Raw genomic sequence first — 15,293 nt, 5'->3', positions numbered from 1 at the left:
AAAGACTATGTGCTTAAAGTATATACAGAGTAGTGCTACAGATCTGTAATATTTGGCTGTAGCTCCTTCTCTCCTTTTGGCTTCTCTGCTTTCAGTGGGACCTCAGGGAGTCTTATAACTTTAAAATTTACTACAGAATGGTGGGGTTTTGGTATTCAGGATCTCTAGTTCTTAGTTTTTCCTACTTCCTCTCTGTTCCCCAGTTTCCTTCTGTCCTCTGTACTCAACAAAAGTAGTTCACAAACCAGAGACTGGTGTTGGCAGAGTTGTGCAAGGCACAGAGACGCAACGCGGGTGAGCCTATGGGCTGAGAGTGGATAATACAGGCAATAAATAGAAGGTGCACAGCAGGAGGATGAAGGAAATTCAGCATCCTCAGATCTGTCCGAGTGAGTGCTGCACTGCTGTGCCCCCCACACACCCCAGACCCACCCACCCATCCTCAGTCCTCTCCCTGCACCACTCTCAGAGGTCCACTTCAGCAGGGAGAGCTGATAGCAGCCTCCTGTGCCCAAGCCTTCCCATTTCAGTCCTGTAAAGCTCTACAGAGCTGTGCTAAGTCATAAACTGGGGCAGGTAAGATGTCAAAATATGTCCAACCCAGCTATTCCAGCTGTAGCAAAGGTTATCTCTGCAGGGGGAGAGGGGAAAATATGTGTCTGGGGCAGTAACTGCTCTGCTTGTCCTAGATTAATCCCCTACCCAGTGGCAATAAATAGTTTAGGGAATTTGGAGTTGGAATTTGCAGAGGCAAATCACTTTGGGAAGGTGGATAAAGCTGGGCGCTTTGCTATTATCAAACTGTGTTCTTATTTAAAAGGCCAAAATGCAGAATGATGCTGAGTTTTGACTCTGTGGCACAAAATAAAAGCACCTGCCCTCCTTCTGCAGCTCTTCCATCTGCGCAATCTCCTGGTGTCACCTGGTGCATCAACACTTGAGGAGTTCCAGTCTCAGGTGTCTAATGAGCAAACACAAAACTTTATCTTAGTAAATTAGTATTAATTGTTATAGAAGTAGCAAGGAGAAGACGAATACCCTGAATGGAAGAGAGCCTGCAACTTTGATCTAAATCAAGTGTTTCAGTGGCTCCATAGGCAAAGCCATGGAGGATATTTGGGAGTGTTTCATTGTCGAAGAAAAATTAGCATTTTTAGGCTATGTACAGGCAAATAATGCAGCAATCAATGATGAGCTGTAAGGGGCAGAGTGGAGTCAAAGCAGAGACTGGGAGGGAGAAAGAGGGAACAAAGGAAAAAAACAACAAACTAAAAAATGTCTACCTAATAACCACAGGAAAGAAGAGAGGAACCCTTGAAACTTTCTCCATCCAGTTCCTTTTATCTCCTTGTCATGTCACCCGTAGTGGCTCATTTTGGTGAGGAGTCTGCAGTGCTCAGCTTTATAGAGTACAAGGGCAGTGTAGCAATAAATACAGAAATGTGCTTTAGGATGAAGAGCAAGAAGTAGGTAAACTTTCTATTGCCCATATTAGAAATGCATAAAATCAGTTTGCCTGGGTTTCTACTGGCACGGGCAAAGCAGGCACTTACACAAAGCAATAGTTAGGCATAAGAAAATGGCTTGACTCGACCACTCTTTCTGCGTAAGGAAAAGCAGATTGGATGTAGTCGTGCCACTGAAGGACAGTTAAGCCATGCCCCCGAGGGACAAGGGGGCATCTGTCTGGCAGCTGCCGGCCCAGGGAACGGAGGGTCTTCAGGGTGTTGCAGCTGAGGTTTTGCCCCTCATCCCCACCCTGCATATAGACCTTGACCAACAAAATTTAGTGTTGATGCACAGCTGAGAATCTGCTCTAACCCAGGACCAATACAGCCCCCCAGACTATAGGTTTCTGAACACTTTAGACTGATATTAGCTGCCAAGAAAAACCCCACACTGCCTTTTTCCACATCACCGAATGCTCATTTTACCACCACATACTTACCGCTGACACAGGTGTTTTTGTCACTGTGCTGGGAACTGGATCAGGGAATTAATGGGGGTGAAGAGTCACCTTTTTGGGGGCAAGTGGGAAACAATTAGTTCCCTGATCTGGAACATCTCATGGAAACACAAATACTTGTGCCAGTAGAAGGAAGAGAGCAGCACAGGGCAGATAGGAGTGGGACTGCTTCTTTTGGCAGCATCTCCAGCTTGAAGTGTTCCTGAAATTGTGGCCTCAGGCAGTTGATAGAGAATGAGAAAAGGCCCTGTCTTTTCCAAGGCCTGTTTCCAGCAATCGGACAATATCTTGTATAATAGCGGTCAGATCCAACGCTTCCCAAAGTCTCTGGAACTTTGCTATCCTTGTGCATTAAAGAGTCTTATGTGCTCATTACGATTAACCTTTATTAAGTACGTGTTTGACCACTGTTATATTTTGTTGATTTTTTTTTTAAATATAATCACACATTTCACTCTTGCTCCATTAATACTTTTTCCAGTCCTCGTGTTCCAATCTGAAATTCCTATCTTTTTTGTATATTTGGGCTTTCTGGTGTTGTTCTGCTGCCAAATGTCTTTATCATCTTAGACTGTATGCACGGTAAAGCCTGGCACTGCCTGTGCCAGTAATGCAGGCAGTTCTCCTGTGTTATTCCACATCTCCTCACCAGCAGCACAGTCTCTCTTCAGAAAATGGAGAAAGCTGGCTTAAGTGCAAACTTGGTGGCCTGTGTAGGTAAATTAATCTCTATTACTTTTTCTTCTGCTTAATCTGAAACAAGTGTTGTAGAACTGTTAATTGTGTATTTTCCATGAGAAGCTTTTTAATATACTAGTTTGCCTAGCACACGGAGAAGGGGATATTGTATAATGTCATGGTGAAAAACATCACAGCAATCTATGGCTTTAGATTTTAGGTGATGTCAGAGAATGATCAAGTGCATCTTCAAAGACAAGTATTATATGATTTGTTAAAAAGCTGCACCTAGATTTTTTTATACCAAATAATTAAGGTAGCTCAGGATTTGTTTGTAGAGTGGCTTCCATGAAAGAGCTAGCAAGAATACTCATTCAAATTCGGAACATAGACACAGATTGGGATTTTCTACTGTCAAACCAAAATCTTCCTAGAATGGGAGTTGAAATAAAACTTACTAAGTTCTAAGTAAAGCTCACTAAAAATGTGTTGAAACAAGTCCTTTTTGAGAAAAGAAGTTTTCACAACAGCACTGAAACATTTTGTATTAAAAAAATATCTTTGCCCTTTTCTGGGCAAGAAAAACTGGGCTCTCTCAAAAGTGTTGGCAATTATAACAGCTTGGAATGGATGGCCATGTCCTGTTCTATGAAACTGGAAGCATGGGAATGTTCATTGTTGTTGTCTCTTTATTTGTATTACTAGAAGCTGAAGATTTGCCCACAAAATTTATAATGTAAGACAACAGAAAATAGGAATATGATCTATTTGATCAAGTGCAGACATCTATTATGTACATATTGTATAGCTCTGTCTACAACTGAGCTAAAATCATAATAAGACCACCTCCCACCCAGTACCAGGAAACATTTCCCCCTTCCTAAAGTCAATGTCTCTATATAAGATGAATCTAAAAGTGCTTTTATCTTTAAAGCTTACCTAGTCAAATACAGCAGATTGCTGATGTCGAAAGATCAGGTAAAGCTGCTCCAGCCACCCTCATCAGACAAGGGGAATGAGTAAACAGAGGCAATGACAATGTTAGTAAATCAAGGTCAAAGCCACTCTCTGGTCTGAGGACACTGGCACATAGCTTTGCTTGCAAAGCTGTTGCCCCCCGAAACGTGCCCACACACTGAAGCAGCATGGCCGGTGGCTCAGGATGTATCCCATGGCTCTTGGTGCTTGGTGCTTCCTGCTGGAAAACTGCCCCCAAGGGAATGGGTACGAGTAACACAGACCCATTCATACCCCTTCCCCTGAGAGCCGGGAATGGTCTCCTCTGTGATAACTCCCCAGCTGTGCCCGGGACCTGGTCGGAAGCATGTAGCTGGCCCCAGCCAAAGTGTGCCGGGGACCACGCTAGCCACTAAACCTTGCAGACAGTCATCATCCAACGCCTGTGAATATTCCCAGCTTGATTTATAGATAATGTAGAAGTTAGCCAAAGAGTCGTGTTGACGAGTATGATCGTGATGCCAGTGCATCAGCAGTCTAGCATGTTATGCTTAATTGTAGAGGTTAATGTATAATTACCAGGGATTTATTGCAGTGAGTTATTATGGAAATGTAAATAGATGGAAAAGCCTTTGTGCTCCAGTTAAGAGCCATGTGTTTAATGGGGTATTTTGTACTTGCATCCAGCTCTGGCCTCAAAGGCCTGTGTATTATAGAGAGCTCTTGATATGCTCCACCATTTCCATCTACAGATGTGCTTCAATTTTTGTTGGCCTTTGTCTCCAATTGCTCCCTGCTGCATATGCTATACTCATAAGGGAGAAACATAAGTTGACTGAATTTGTGAACATTTATAATCACAAAATTATCTAGGCTAAAAGGCATCTCTGGAGATCATCCAGTCTGGACCCCTCCAGTGGGTGGCTATGAACATCTAATAAGGTCCTCCTCTGAACATTTGACTGATTGTAGGATGATGAGGATCGTAATGTGTATTTACAGTTGGGTGTCCAAAGTATGCAATGTGAATGCCACCCTTAGGGAACATTAACTTTGAAAAATCACCTTACCTTTCTGAAAGGCTTCCACATCTCATACTTTCATGCTCTGAAATCTATTTCCTGTTTTATCAGATTCTATCAGGGAGGAAAATACTCTACTTTGACTGAAAAGGAAAGAAAATGTTCTCATATTGCTTTGCAAGAATTTTTTGTTACAAAAATAAGTGGTAAGAAAATATCTAGTTCCCTTCCTTGAAATGATAATTTAGAAAGCCTTCCTAATCCATTTTTATACTCCTTTATTGTCTTGTTTTCTTAAAAGAATGCCACAGTGAGAAGAGAGCTAGCTTTACGTTGGAGCTTTGCTTCTTGTACTACAAATCATAAAAGAAATGACTACACTCAGAAATGAGGCCACAGCAGCTGTATTGCCTTTGCAAAACAAAGTGTTAACCTAAAGTCTTTCTGTGGCAGATTTAAGCCATCGTCTTTACACAGTGTTGTAACAGAAGTTTTTCTTGTTTTTTAATGTATTCCTTTTCTATTCTTTTAAATGGTCGTATTTCTTCTCTGGCCAATTCCACTGACATTGTATCAGTGCTGATGGAGCTGTTTGGAGGTAGGTGACAGAACTGTCACCGTATCAATCTCACCATTAAGCTGTCAATTCCACAGCAGCATTTGGAATTGAATCAGACACTTCCACTGACATTGTAACCACAACGTGTGAAAGACACTTCTATTCCTTTGGATGTGCAGGAGACACTTTCATTTACAGAAAGGACCCACTGATACTCTTGTTGTTCTGCACACAAGGATTAGTCAGACTCTTCAGGGAAATCAAGGGAAGCTGGTGTCGGTACAAACTCTACCTCCATCAGGTTTCAGCTGTCCCAACTGTCCAGCATAATTGCCCATCATGGTTAAACTTCCAATACGGACACATAAACTGAACACTTTCACTGACATTCTGCTGTTTCATTGATTTTATATCCCCACCCACTGCTAACACAATTTTATAAAGACAGTGTTTTTTGTGATTTATAATAAATAAGGTTGTAAGATAACTAGGCCATTTCTTCTATTAATAGTATAATATTGAAAGCATCCCACTTCCCCTTCATGCAGAATGAAGCACACTGCTTATTCATTCTGTCCATTTTCTTCTGCATCAGCACTTATTCCTATACTTTTTTTTTTTAACTGTACTTTATACATTTATAAATCTTCTTTGATGAGGGTCAGGACCTGCTACCAGCAGATGTATCATCTTTTATATTCTCGGCCTGGCTGTACCTGGGACAACAGAGTTCTAACCTACGTCAAGATATGGCAGTAGTAAAAACTAAACAGGAAATAATCAAGGATATTGCTGCTAGCACAAGAAGTCCCTAGGTTCTTGGCACAAATTTAAACCTTATAATCACATATTAAGACCTGATAACAATGTCAGTGTGCACTTATATGAGCTGCTTACATGTGGAGCTGCTGTTATAAGAGGAAGGCATTAACATTGTAAGTAGACTATACAAATGGTAGAACCACAAAGGAAAATTTGAGGTCATCAGCTCCTACAATTACGAGCTCACTTAAGTATATGGAGACAGAAGTGCAATATTAAACACTGTTTTAACTCTGATTAAACACAGACTGCATTGGTCAGGGATAGTTTTATAACAAGAACATAAATTTGCATTAAATGTTGTTATCCTCAAAAGATGTTCTTAAAACAGGTGAAAATATTTGATTTTTAAATTTTAACTCTCTCTCTCTGTACATATATAACCTTTCTCTGTGTGAAAATATGTATATGTATATCTCCTTATATGTGTATATATAGTGTTTACATATATATTCTTACATATATATACATAGAGTATATATATAGTCTTACACAATGCATATCGACCAGCTTTTGCCTATAGCATCTTTTTCAAAATGCATAAAGTTTAAGCATAAAGTTGATGTCTCCAAAACTGGTTCTCCCTGCCTTCGAAAGCTTTTTTTTTTCTTTTTTTTTCTTTACTACAGTTATTATTTTTATTAATCTCAGGAAATTAAAAAGAGTCTGCAAATGCATAGGGTCTGCATCTGAATTCACTGGAAGAATGAATTGCAGGGGGAAGTTATTTCTGGCACGGTGCTTTTAAAATCAAGCTCTAGAACGTTCGTACTCTAACATTATAAACAGATTTTACCATTTTGTATTACTTTAAAACGTTATTTTGTATGAGAGCGAACAGTCTCTCAACTGTGGAGATGAGACAAAACCTATGGAGAAAGGAAATTACAGCATAATGGAAATGATGGCCGGGAGCCATACCACCCTGGGCCGTGAGCTCATCCGAACAGAAATGCCAAGCTGAGCTGATTTGGTCAGTGCTCCGATTCGGGATCTCTGAGGAAACCTCCGAGGTTGCTGGAGGAAGTGGTGGTGGCAACGTTGTAGGTGGCACTCTCTGTTCTTGAGTCACCATTGGGTCAATAACCTGTGTGATGGGAGCGAGCAGGATTTCCTGGAAGAGTTGTGGGCATGATGTGAAACCACGGTCCCGAGTATCAGGGATTATTTAAAGACCACCACGGACTTTGTGTGAAAGGTAGACTTGTTAACCCTGGGATACCAATCCCATTTCAGTATCAGCCTTTCTTAGGTACTTTCTCAAAGTTATTCCAGTATTTGATCCTCCTTGGGACAGCGGAATAAAACCAGTAATGTAATGCCAGGCTGCTTGAGTATTAAAAAAAGTTCAAACCCCACTGAAACAGACTTTCACTCTAAATCCTGTCATTAACTTGAAGGAGTTTTGGATCACATCTAGAGTCCTTAATGCAGGACTGCAATAGGGCTAATCTGTTTTTGAAGGAGCTCCTCTCTTTTCATGCATTTACCGTTTGGGCAATGCTGCCTTTGCCTTTCAGCTGTAATCACCAGCCGTTACTCATAGATGCTGTCAGGCCCTGTCGTGCTCTCAGAGCAGCTCGATTCCAGATTTTTTTCCTCCCCAACCCCACTATGGTGTAGTAACACTATGACATTACATTCTCCCCAGAAACAATGACATGAATCTGATTTATAACTGGTGGTAAAACTTTATTATTCAAGTTTAGATGTAACAGACATCTTTGCTGCCTGAAGATTGTTTGCATAAGAAATACACCAAGAACATGTTTGTGAGTAGAAATGAACATGCACTATGAAAACCAAAAAACAAAACAAAACAAAAAACCCAAAACAAAACAAAACAAAAAACACATCCATGTGTTGTAAGGACAAAACATTAAGAGCCAACATTCTAGAGTCAAATCAGGGCTACAAGTTTAATGATGGTTTTTAGCAACATGAAGTCATTCTTTATGAAGTACTTTTTTTTTTCTTTTTTTTTTTTCCTTTTCCTGCTGGTGAATTTTCTATAAGCTAAATTTACAATGGCATTTTGAGATGTTTCCTTTTCTCCTGTTCTCCTTCTACATAGAGCTCAGAGGCCAAAATGATACGAATGGAAAACTGTGGTGGCTGTTACAATGTTTATTCTAAGAATTTTACTATACTAAGTGTACTCAAAAATCAAATGAAACTGGTATTTTTCTGGCTGGCAGCCATTAAATTATTGTCTTTTATCCTCTTAGAAAGAGGTAAATCGGGGTATATGTAATTACTATATAGGTAGCATCTCACCAACTGTCAGCTTTCCAGAGCTTGCTGAATGAAATGAAATTGTGAGGAAGAGGGTAGGGAGGAATCCTATTCTGAGGTGAGGAAATTACGTAAATCATTCTACTTGGCCCATCTTAACTTTATAGAAAAGTTTAGAAGGGATTTCTCACTTATCTATCACATTTGGGATACGTTGACAAATTGCTCGCTATTCTTTGCCAAGCATAACTGTCTCCACAGAAGCAGAAGGAAATATATCTACCCTTCTGGCTGAACAGAAGTGAACTTCTAATCTCTTTGGCTTTTTCTGACCAGTATTAGGAATTAGCATGTTAAGTCAGCCAAGAAAAATCAATACAGGAGCAAGAACGGGAATATATTTAGACATCCTGGGCAAAAAGCAGATGGTAGACAACTCCTTAGGACATAAAGCAAGTAGTTATGACCACAAAGCAACACTGTCCAGTCCAAAGATGGACTTGAAAGTCTGTCCCTGAACTGAGTACTAATCCACGGCTGCCAAACCGGGTCTCCCCATTGCGCAACCCCTACGTTTCAGCACTGTATACAATTAGCATCAGTCACTTTTGTCCTGCTGCTCCTCGAACTGCAAAAATAATCTCTTGCCCACAGTGTGCCTCAACTTTTTGAGATGTCTCTATGTTCTCTCTCTTTAAAACTGTCACAATGTGCAACAGTACATTTTTTAGGCAAAACCGAGATAGAAGTATCCAGTGTGCCTCCTCCTTTCTGGATGGTCTATGAAAAATTAAGGGGGGAGTTTCATCAGCACAGTGGCAATTAGGTGCAAAACTTCTTTTGGAAAGCACTCTGAGTTTAGCACCTGAACACAAACTGTGCTCTGGAAAATCTTCGTCTCCCGCTGCATTAACCTAGGGGGCAGCAGCCACGAAGTGATAGCTTAGAGACAGACAGTCGGGTTTGCAGAAGATGCTGCATGACGGCTCCGCTATACAGAGTGTTAATGGAAACATTGCTCCTGTTCTGCAACCTGATTAATGACAGGCACCACAAATCCTCTGGTTTTGAACCATCTACTTATTTTGTGGTCCAATTTGAGATGATACATTTTAAGATCTCAAACTACCATTCCTTAGTCACAGAAGTACACCACCTTGAAGACACTGACAAACTGAGAACAAAGAACAATTCTTTGAAAGTTCAATTTTTAGTGCTGTAAGTTGATCGAAATGCAGTGGGTGCAGTAATTACTTGTGTGTGCTAACACTGGTGTCCATCTGAGAGTTATTAAATAAGATTAATCTTTTTGAATGTCAGGATTTATTTTTCTTTTGTTTAATATCTATTGCGAGGGGGTCTGGAGGAGGGATGGAGTCACCTCTCCTTTGTTGAGAAACACAACTGTGCTCCCCCCACCCCGGTCAAAGAGAACAGGCTATGGCAAAATCCCATTTCTTACAAAGCAGAAATCTTAGAACATCTCAATATGTCATGGCAAGAACAATGAACTTTTTTCAAATTTTATTTGCACCATCTAGGTGTGCAATACTAACATTCAAAGATCTGTCTTGTTCTTTGCACTCATAAGATTTCATTTCTCCTCATCCCCAAACCCTGATATGTGTATTTCCTGTTATTGGCCTCTGCTTCTGAGTTTAGCAAGAGGTGTTATGAAGTACAGGGTGGTGCTCAAGTCTTACAATGCGCATGTCCCCCTAAAATATCTTGCCATGAAGATGCAGCTTCTATCAATGAAGAAGCCACAGGAACTGGTAGATCTTAGATGAAGTAAATAAGTCAAACCATACTGAAAACCGGCAGGCAGCTACCTCTGAAGCCGATAAAAATCACTGCTTAGTGAGTCTAACATGTTTCTTGGAAAAGCTGAAAAGGACACACACTGGACCCTGACGTAACAAAACGAGGGCAATCTATTTCAGTCCCCACAGAAAAAAAAGAAACAAAAAAATACCCAACAAAAATAAATCCACAAAAACCAAGTCAGAACTTATTATTGGAGAACAATAGTAAAAACATAACCAGACTTTGTCTGGCACTGGTATCAAGCTGGAGATTCATCTAAAAAATAGAAGAAGAAGAATGTGGCCCAATATCCTTTGCTAACCTAGAACACTATTGAAGGGTTATAGAACTCAACTGTGAACAGATGGAGCGGGACTTTCCATGTGCTGCTCACCAGTACAGAAGCAATGGGTGGAGCAGGAAGGAATGCAAGCCTAATGCTGAACAATAGCCTGTCTGTGCCTAACAAATCAGAGAAACTGTGCAATAACGTTTCATCTGTGTGAAAATGTAACACCTAAAATGCTGCCAAGGTCAGCAAGACCTTTGGTGATCAGCTGTGTAAGTGCTTCTCATGCATGGTGATGTTCGTTGCCGGCTGCTTTAGGCACATTATTTTTCAAAAGACTATCAAAGTGCTGAACGTTTAGGCCAGTTCCTCCCTGGTTTTCCTTTTGCCAACCCCTATAAGACATTAACTATCACCTCTCCTTTTATCTTCCACCTCCCTGTCTATCTGGTTAAGTATCTTATAAGTGCACCAAATTCTAGAAGGGAGAGTGGTGAGATTCAGGTAAGTTAAATATAAGAACTTTTTTTTTTATGATGCTTTAGTTTCAATTACATGAAAATCTGAGAAAGGCGGCATGTAAGTGAGATCAGAATAGGACCCTTTACATATAATCTCAAGTGAGGACTTAGTCCAGAGATATTTTTATAGAACATTTTAAAAAATAAAATGCATGAATGGAGAAATAAAAGACAACATAATATCAGAAAGACATTTTAAACTTCATTCACTGCAACATTCATGAACCAGTTGAGCTACACCTGCCATCCAACCATAAGGAACTAAGACCCTGCACTGCGAAAAAGAAACAAACCCAAACAAAACAAAAAAGCAACTGCGTAATATTGTAAAAATGGAGTGCAATGCTACTACAGAATGCAATAAAACATCAGTGCTGCATCGTCAAACAGCACTTATCAAAATAATTTCTGAAATGTTTCTTCTGAAACACAGACAAAGCAATAAAAAGAGGATATATGTTTATCATTTTAAGCATAACAATGTGAGTTAAGAGCTTAAGAATACAAAAGTACTTGGAATGAATAGTGCTACCCTTTTTTTCCTAAGTAGGCATAAAAATATTTTCATTTCCTTCTTGTTTTTCCATACCATTAATATCAACAAATTTCATTCATTTCATGTTATCGTTTACAACTTTAATGCACACACACAGAAAAAAAGATACCTACTGCAATAGAAATAGTTGCTTCATTACCTTGTTTGCTACATTTGCAAATGTAAACAGCGAGGCAGAGCCAGAACTGACTCTAATGCATGATGGAATATCTTTGTTGCATACGTACACTGTAGAAAATAATTATTCAATATGTCAGGCACCATTATTTGAAATGTAATACATTAATATTTACTAGAAAAATAAGGTTTTTTCTATTTGTTCTCCCAACTTCTTTAATGAAATAAGTTAATCTGACAGTGCATCCAGTAGCTTGTAATATCTTCTACATCCCTGTGGCAAAATAATAAACTACTGGTTGGGACACTATAATGAAAATGATTAAAGTCAGTTCTTGTACACCCTTGTAGCAAGCATGGAGGCTCGTCTAACAGCACCTTTAACCAATTATTTAATATTTAGTTATTTAGCCCTATTTCCCTGAGCAGTTATGCTGAGGAGCTTTCCCTTCATGGATAGTTTTTACAAAGCTTTAAGTATTAAAAAGTACTATGAAGACATTTAATGCTACTTAGCAAAAGCTGGTATAAGTCTACTGAAGGGATTGACTGGTATGTATAGCAATGTTAAGTCTGTGGAGAAGTAACCTTAGACTTTAAGGTTTAGAAATGTAATATATTAAAAATATATTAAAATAAAATACAGCAGGTTACCTTGTTCTATGCAAATTAAACCTGGAGTGTGGCTTCTGTATTAGAGACTTCACTTGCACAAACTGGTTTTCCTAGACTAAAGTGTGCCAGAAAGAATGTAGTGATAAAATGGTAGCTAAAAATCAGCTGAGTCTGAGAAACATCTAGATGAAATTGCTGCCAAAGCTTTGAGGACAAAGTGATCCTAAGGCATGTTGTAGGGCAGAAATTAGCCCAAATTAAAGAAAAGAAAATGACCTTTTAACATCTGTATATTTAACAAGTCTAGTTCTTATATACAGTGTGCATATGTTCACTGTACCCCTGCAGCAGTATATACATATACACATCTTTGCACTCTTGCCAGTTATGTCTCTTACACAACAGCAAAGGTATTAATTGTCCGGTAATTTTCTCAAGGTTATTTGCCATGATTCACTGCATTCTGGCTAGCTTTGGTGGGCCGTGTCCCATGTAATTACCTTCTCCCCTTTCTGGCCACCATCCAATTGTTCTTTTTTTCTTGGTAACCCACTCATTTAAAAGGAAAAAAAAAAAAAAAGAAAAAAAGGGAAAAAATAAAGCAGAAAAAGGAAAAAAAAGAAAACAACAAGGGATTTAATATTGGATAAGGCATGCTCTCTATATGAAGTGCTTTATAGGTCTTCACAAGACATTACAAGCTATTGAATTCCCATCAAGGAAACCTATTTCTGTTTAATTGTGCTAAGTGCTAAGGTTTACTCTTTAGGTTTTCCATTCTTTTCAGCTTGTGCATTGTTCCTGTGTAGGCCCCTCTGGATGTGAGTTGTGAAGTCATACTTGTCCGTGCAAAGATGCTGGCATATGCTGCACTGGAAAGGTCCACTGTCACCATGGCAACTCATATGCAAAGCATACATCACTTCATCCAGAAAGACAATGCCACAGTGCACACACTTGGTAGAAAGTTCATCTTGAGTACTTCTATCAACTTTCTCTGTTTTTACTACATTCAAGGGACCTTCATTTTTTACATTTGGTGGTGCCTTACTCTTTTCCTTGGAGGCACCATTTGCAGTTGGCCCAGGTCTGGAATGCTTTATCGCCAAATCTAGAGGAATGTCATTGTCTGATCCGACAGCTGAAAAATGAGGAGGCAGATTAAAGGTGGGATAAGGCACATAGTTTTGGCAAGGATTTGGTAGGCCAGGCACATGACTCAAGTAGTGTGGATTCCCAGGAACAGACAGCTTATATTTACTCCAGAATCTCAGCCAGTCAGCTTCACTCTGAAAGTCATTGTGTACAAACGGAAGTCCAAAAAGTGGGTACTGGTATTTTTCAATAGGGCTTCCAGGTGGTGAATAGTTTGGGTGTTTCGCAGGTCTCATGTATTTTTCTATCGGGCTGCCTCTCTCTGAGCTTCCTTTCCCTTCTGATATCGATGAACTGTTTCCTGGGTCTCCAGTACTTTCCTGAGGACTTTTTATCTGAATGTGCAAAGGTTGCATCCTTTTGTGAATATCCAGAGTTTGGCTGACCAATATTGGCTGCTGAGCAGAATGGCTTTTAGTCAATGAACCTGGGGCCTCATATTTACTGAGGCTGGGAAGCTGAATTTCTCTCTGATGACCTTCAGGTAAATGATCCTCTGACCTCCTCTCTAAGGGGCTTCCATTGACTTGTTCCTCACTGCTACCCCTCTGCTGTTTGTTTAGCTGCTCAGCCTGAAGTGCCTCCGGGTTAAGGCGCTTTCTTGTTCGTCTCCTAATGATCTGCTCACCATTGTTCTGCTTAATGATGTTTAAAGGCCTGGGAGTCTGCATGGAACACACACATAATGAACAAAAGGAAAAAAGAAAGACACATTAAACAAATCTGTGAGACCACACTCACGCAAATTTATCTTTTCTTTTGTGAAGAGCTATATTACAAGTTTTATGGGAATGACCAAATTTCAACCCAAATGCTGGTTCCTGGCCCCTCATGCTAAAAGTAAACTATGAATTGATTTGTTTTATCAAACTAAGTCAATTGCCTTAGACATACTATACCTGTTTACTTAAAAAGGCATGAAGTATCCAAGCTGTCAAAGCATTTATTACCCCTTACTCCTGAAAAATTCTGGGGGAGACGTGCTGGAAGTGGGTGCTGAGAGCTGGGGATGAGGTGGGAGATGTATGGCCCTATGCACTAGCTTTATTCTATGCACCATGTCACCAGAGCTGGTATTGGGCAGGGGTTTGCACAGATCACACTATGACAGGAATTGAGTAACACTTACCTTGATACCCACCCCCCTTTGACACGGATAGAAAATGCAATCAAATACAGGGCTTGCTGACCACCACCGCTGTCACCTAGCAAAAGGGCTGCAGGTCCACTGTGGTGGTGAGTGGGATGATGGTGGCTGGAAAGTGACTAAGAAAGATGGTGAAGAAAGCCCAGGAAAACTTTTCCTGTGTACCAAAAGGTCTATCTGGGACTTTGGTACCAACTCCCCCTCCTTCATCCCTACTGTATTTCTTTCTAAATGTTACTGACGTGCTACTAAGTCATGAGGGAGAGAAGGCGTCTGCTGAAGTTGGGAAAAAAGGGTCTACAAAGAAAAATGCATCGCAGAAGAGGCAGAGGCAAGAACCAAGTGAGGACTTCTGTTTCCATTTGCTACTTCCCCGCACCAGCTCAGGGTAGGTGGCCTATTTAGATGAGAACTCAAAATACTTTTGCATGAAGCAAAAAAAATAGTACAAGGAAGGTCAGCAGCCAGGCCTCTTTGAAAGGCCCCTCAACAGGAAGGCAATGGTATGTGAATGAAAGATGGTACTCTAACATCGGTATGTGTTGCTCTACTGGGCAGATGTTAAAACGACAAAAACTACCTGAAAGTCATTCCAATTTGGTGTGCTGGCAGTTGCCATTTGTCTCATCTAAATGCACACATAATCCTATTTTGGTTGGAGGCCAGAAAAATGCCCCACACAGTATTCCACTTCTATGTTTATTTGGAAATTTTCTTTTTAACATTGTTTTAAAGTGCAGATTAAATTTTGGCATACAGTCAATATCCAAAACAATTTGTACCTTGAATGTAACATAATTTATATATATTAATAACTTTGAATTAATATAAAAATATCCAGAGCTGGA

General features: G+C 40.0%; 1 protein-coding gene across 2 annotated transcripts in view; it reads right to left on the bottom strand.

Annotated features, from left to right (window-relative positions):
* Positions 1-12,178: 12,178 nt before the first annotated feature.
* The window catches only part of TRPS1 (transcriptional repressor GATA binding 1), a 173,058-nt gene continuing 169,943 nt past the window's right edge, over positions 12,179-15,293 (bottom strand). For both annotated transcript variants that reach the window (XM_050892799.1, XM_050892800.1), the window contains exon 6: positions 12,179-13,963. In XM_050892799.1, coding sequence (XP_050748756.1) covers positions 12,902-13,963 — 1,062 coding nt within the window. In that variant the 3' untranslated portion in view covers positions 12,179-12,901. The remainder of the gene's footprint in view (positions 13,964-15,293) is intronic.

Source organism: Gymnogyps californianus, chromosome 2 (assembly GCF_018139145.2).
Source record: "Gymnogyps californianus isolate 813 chromosome 2, ASM1813914v2, whole genome shotgun sequence".
Taxonomy (NCBI): domain Eukaryota; kingdom Metazoa; phylum Chordata; class Aves; order Accipitriformes; family Cathartidae; genus Gymnogyps; species Gymnogyps californianus.
This window is presented reverse-complemented; position numbering and strand designations above follow the sequence as displayed.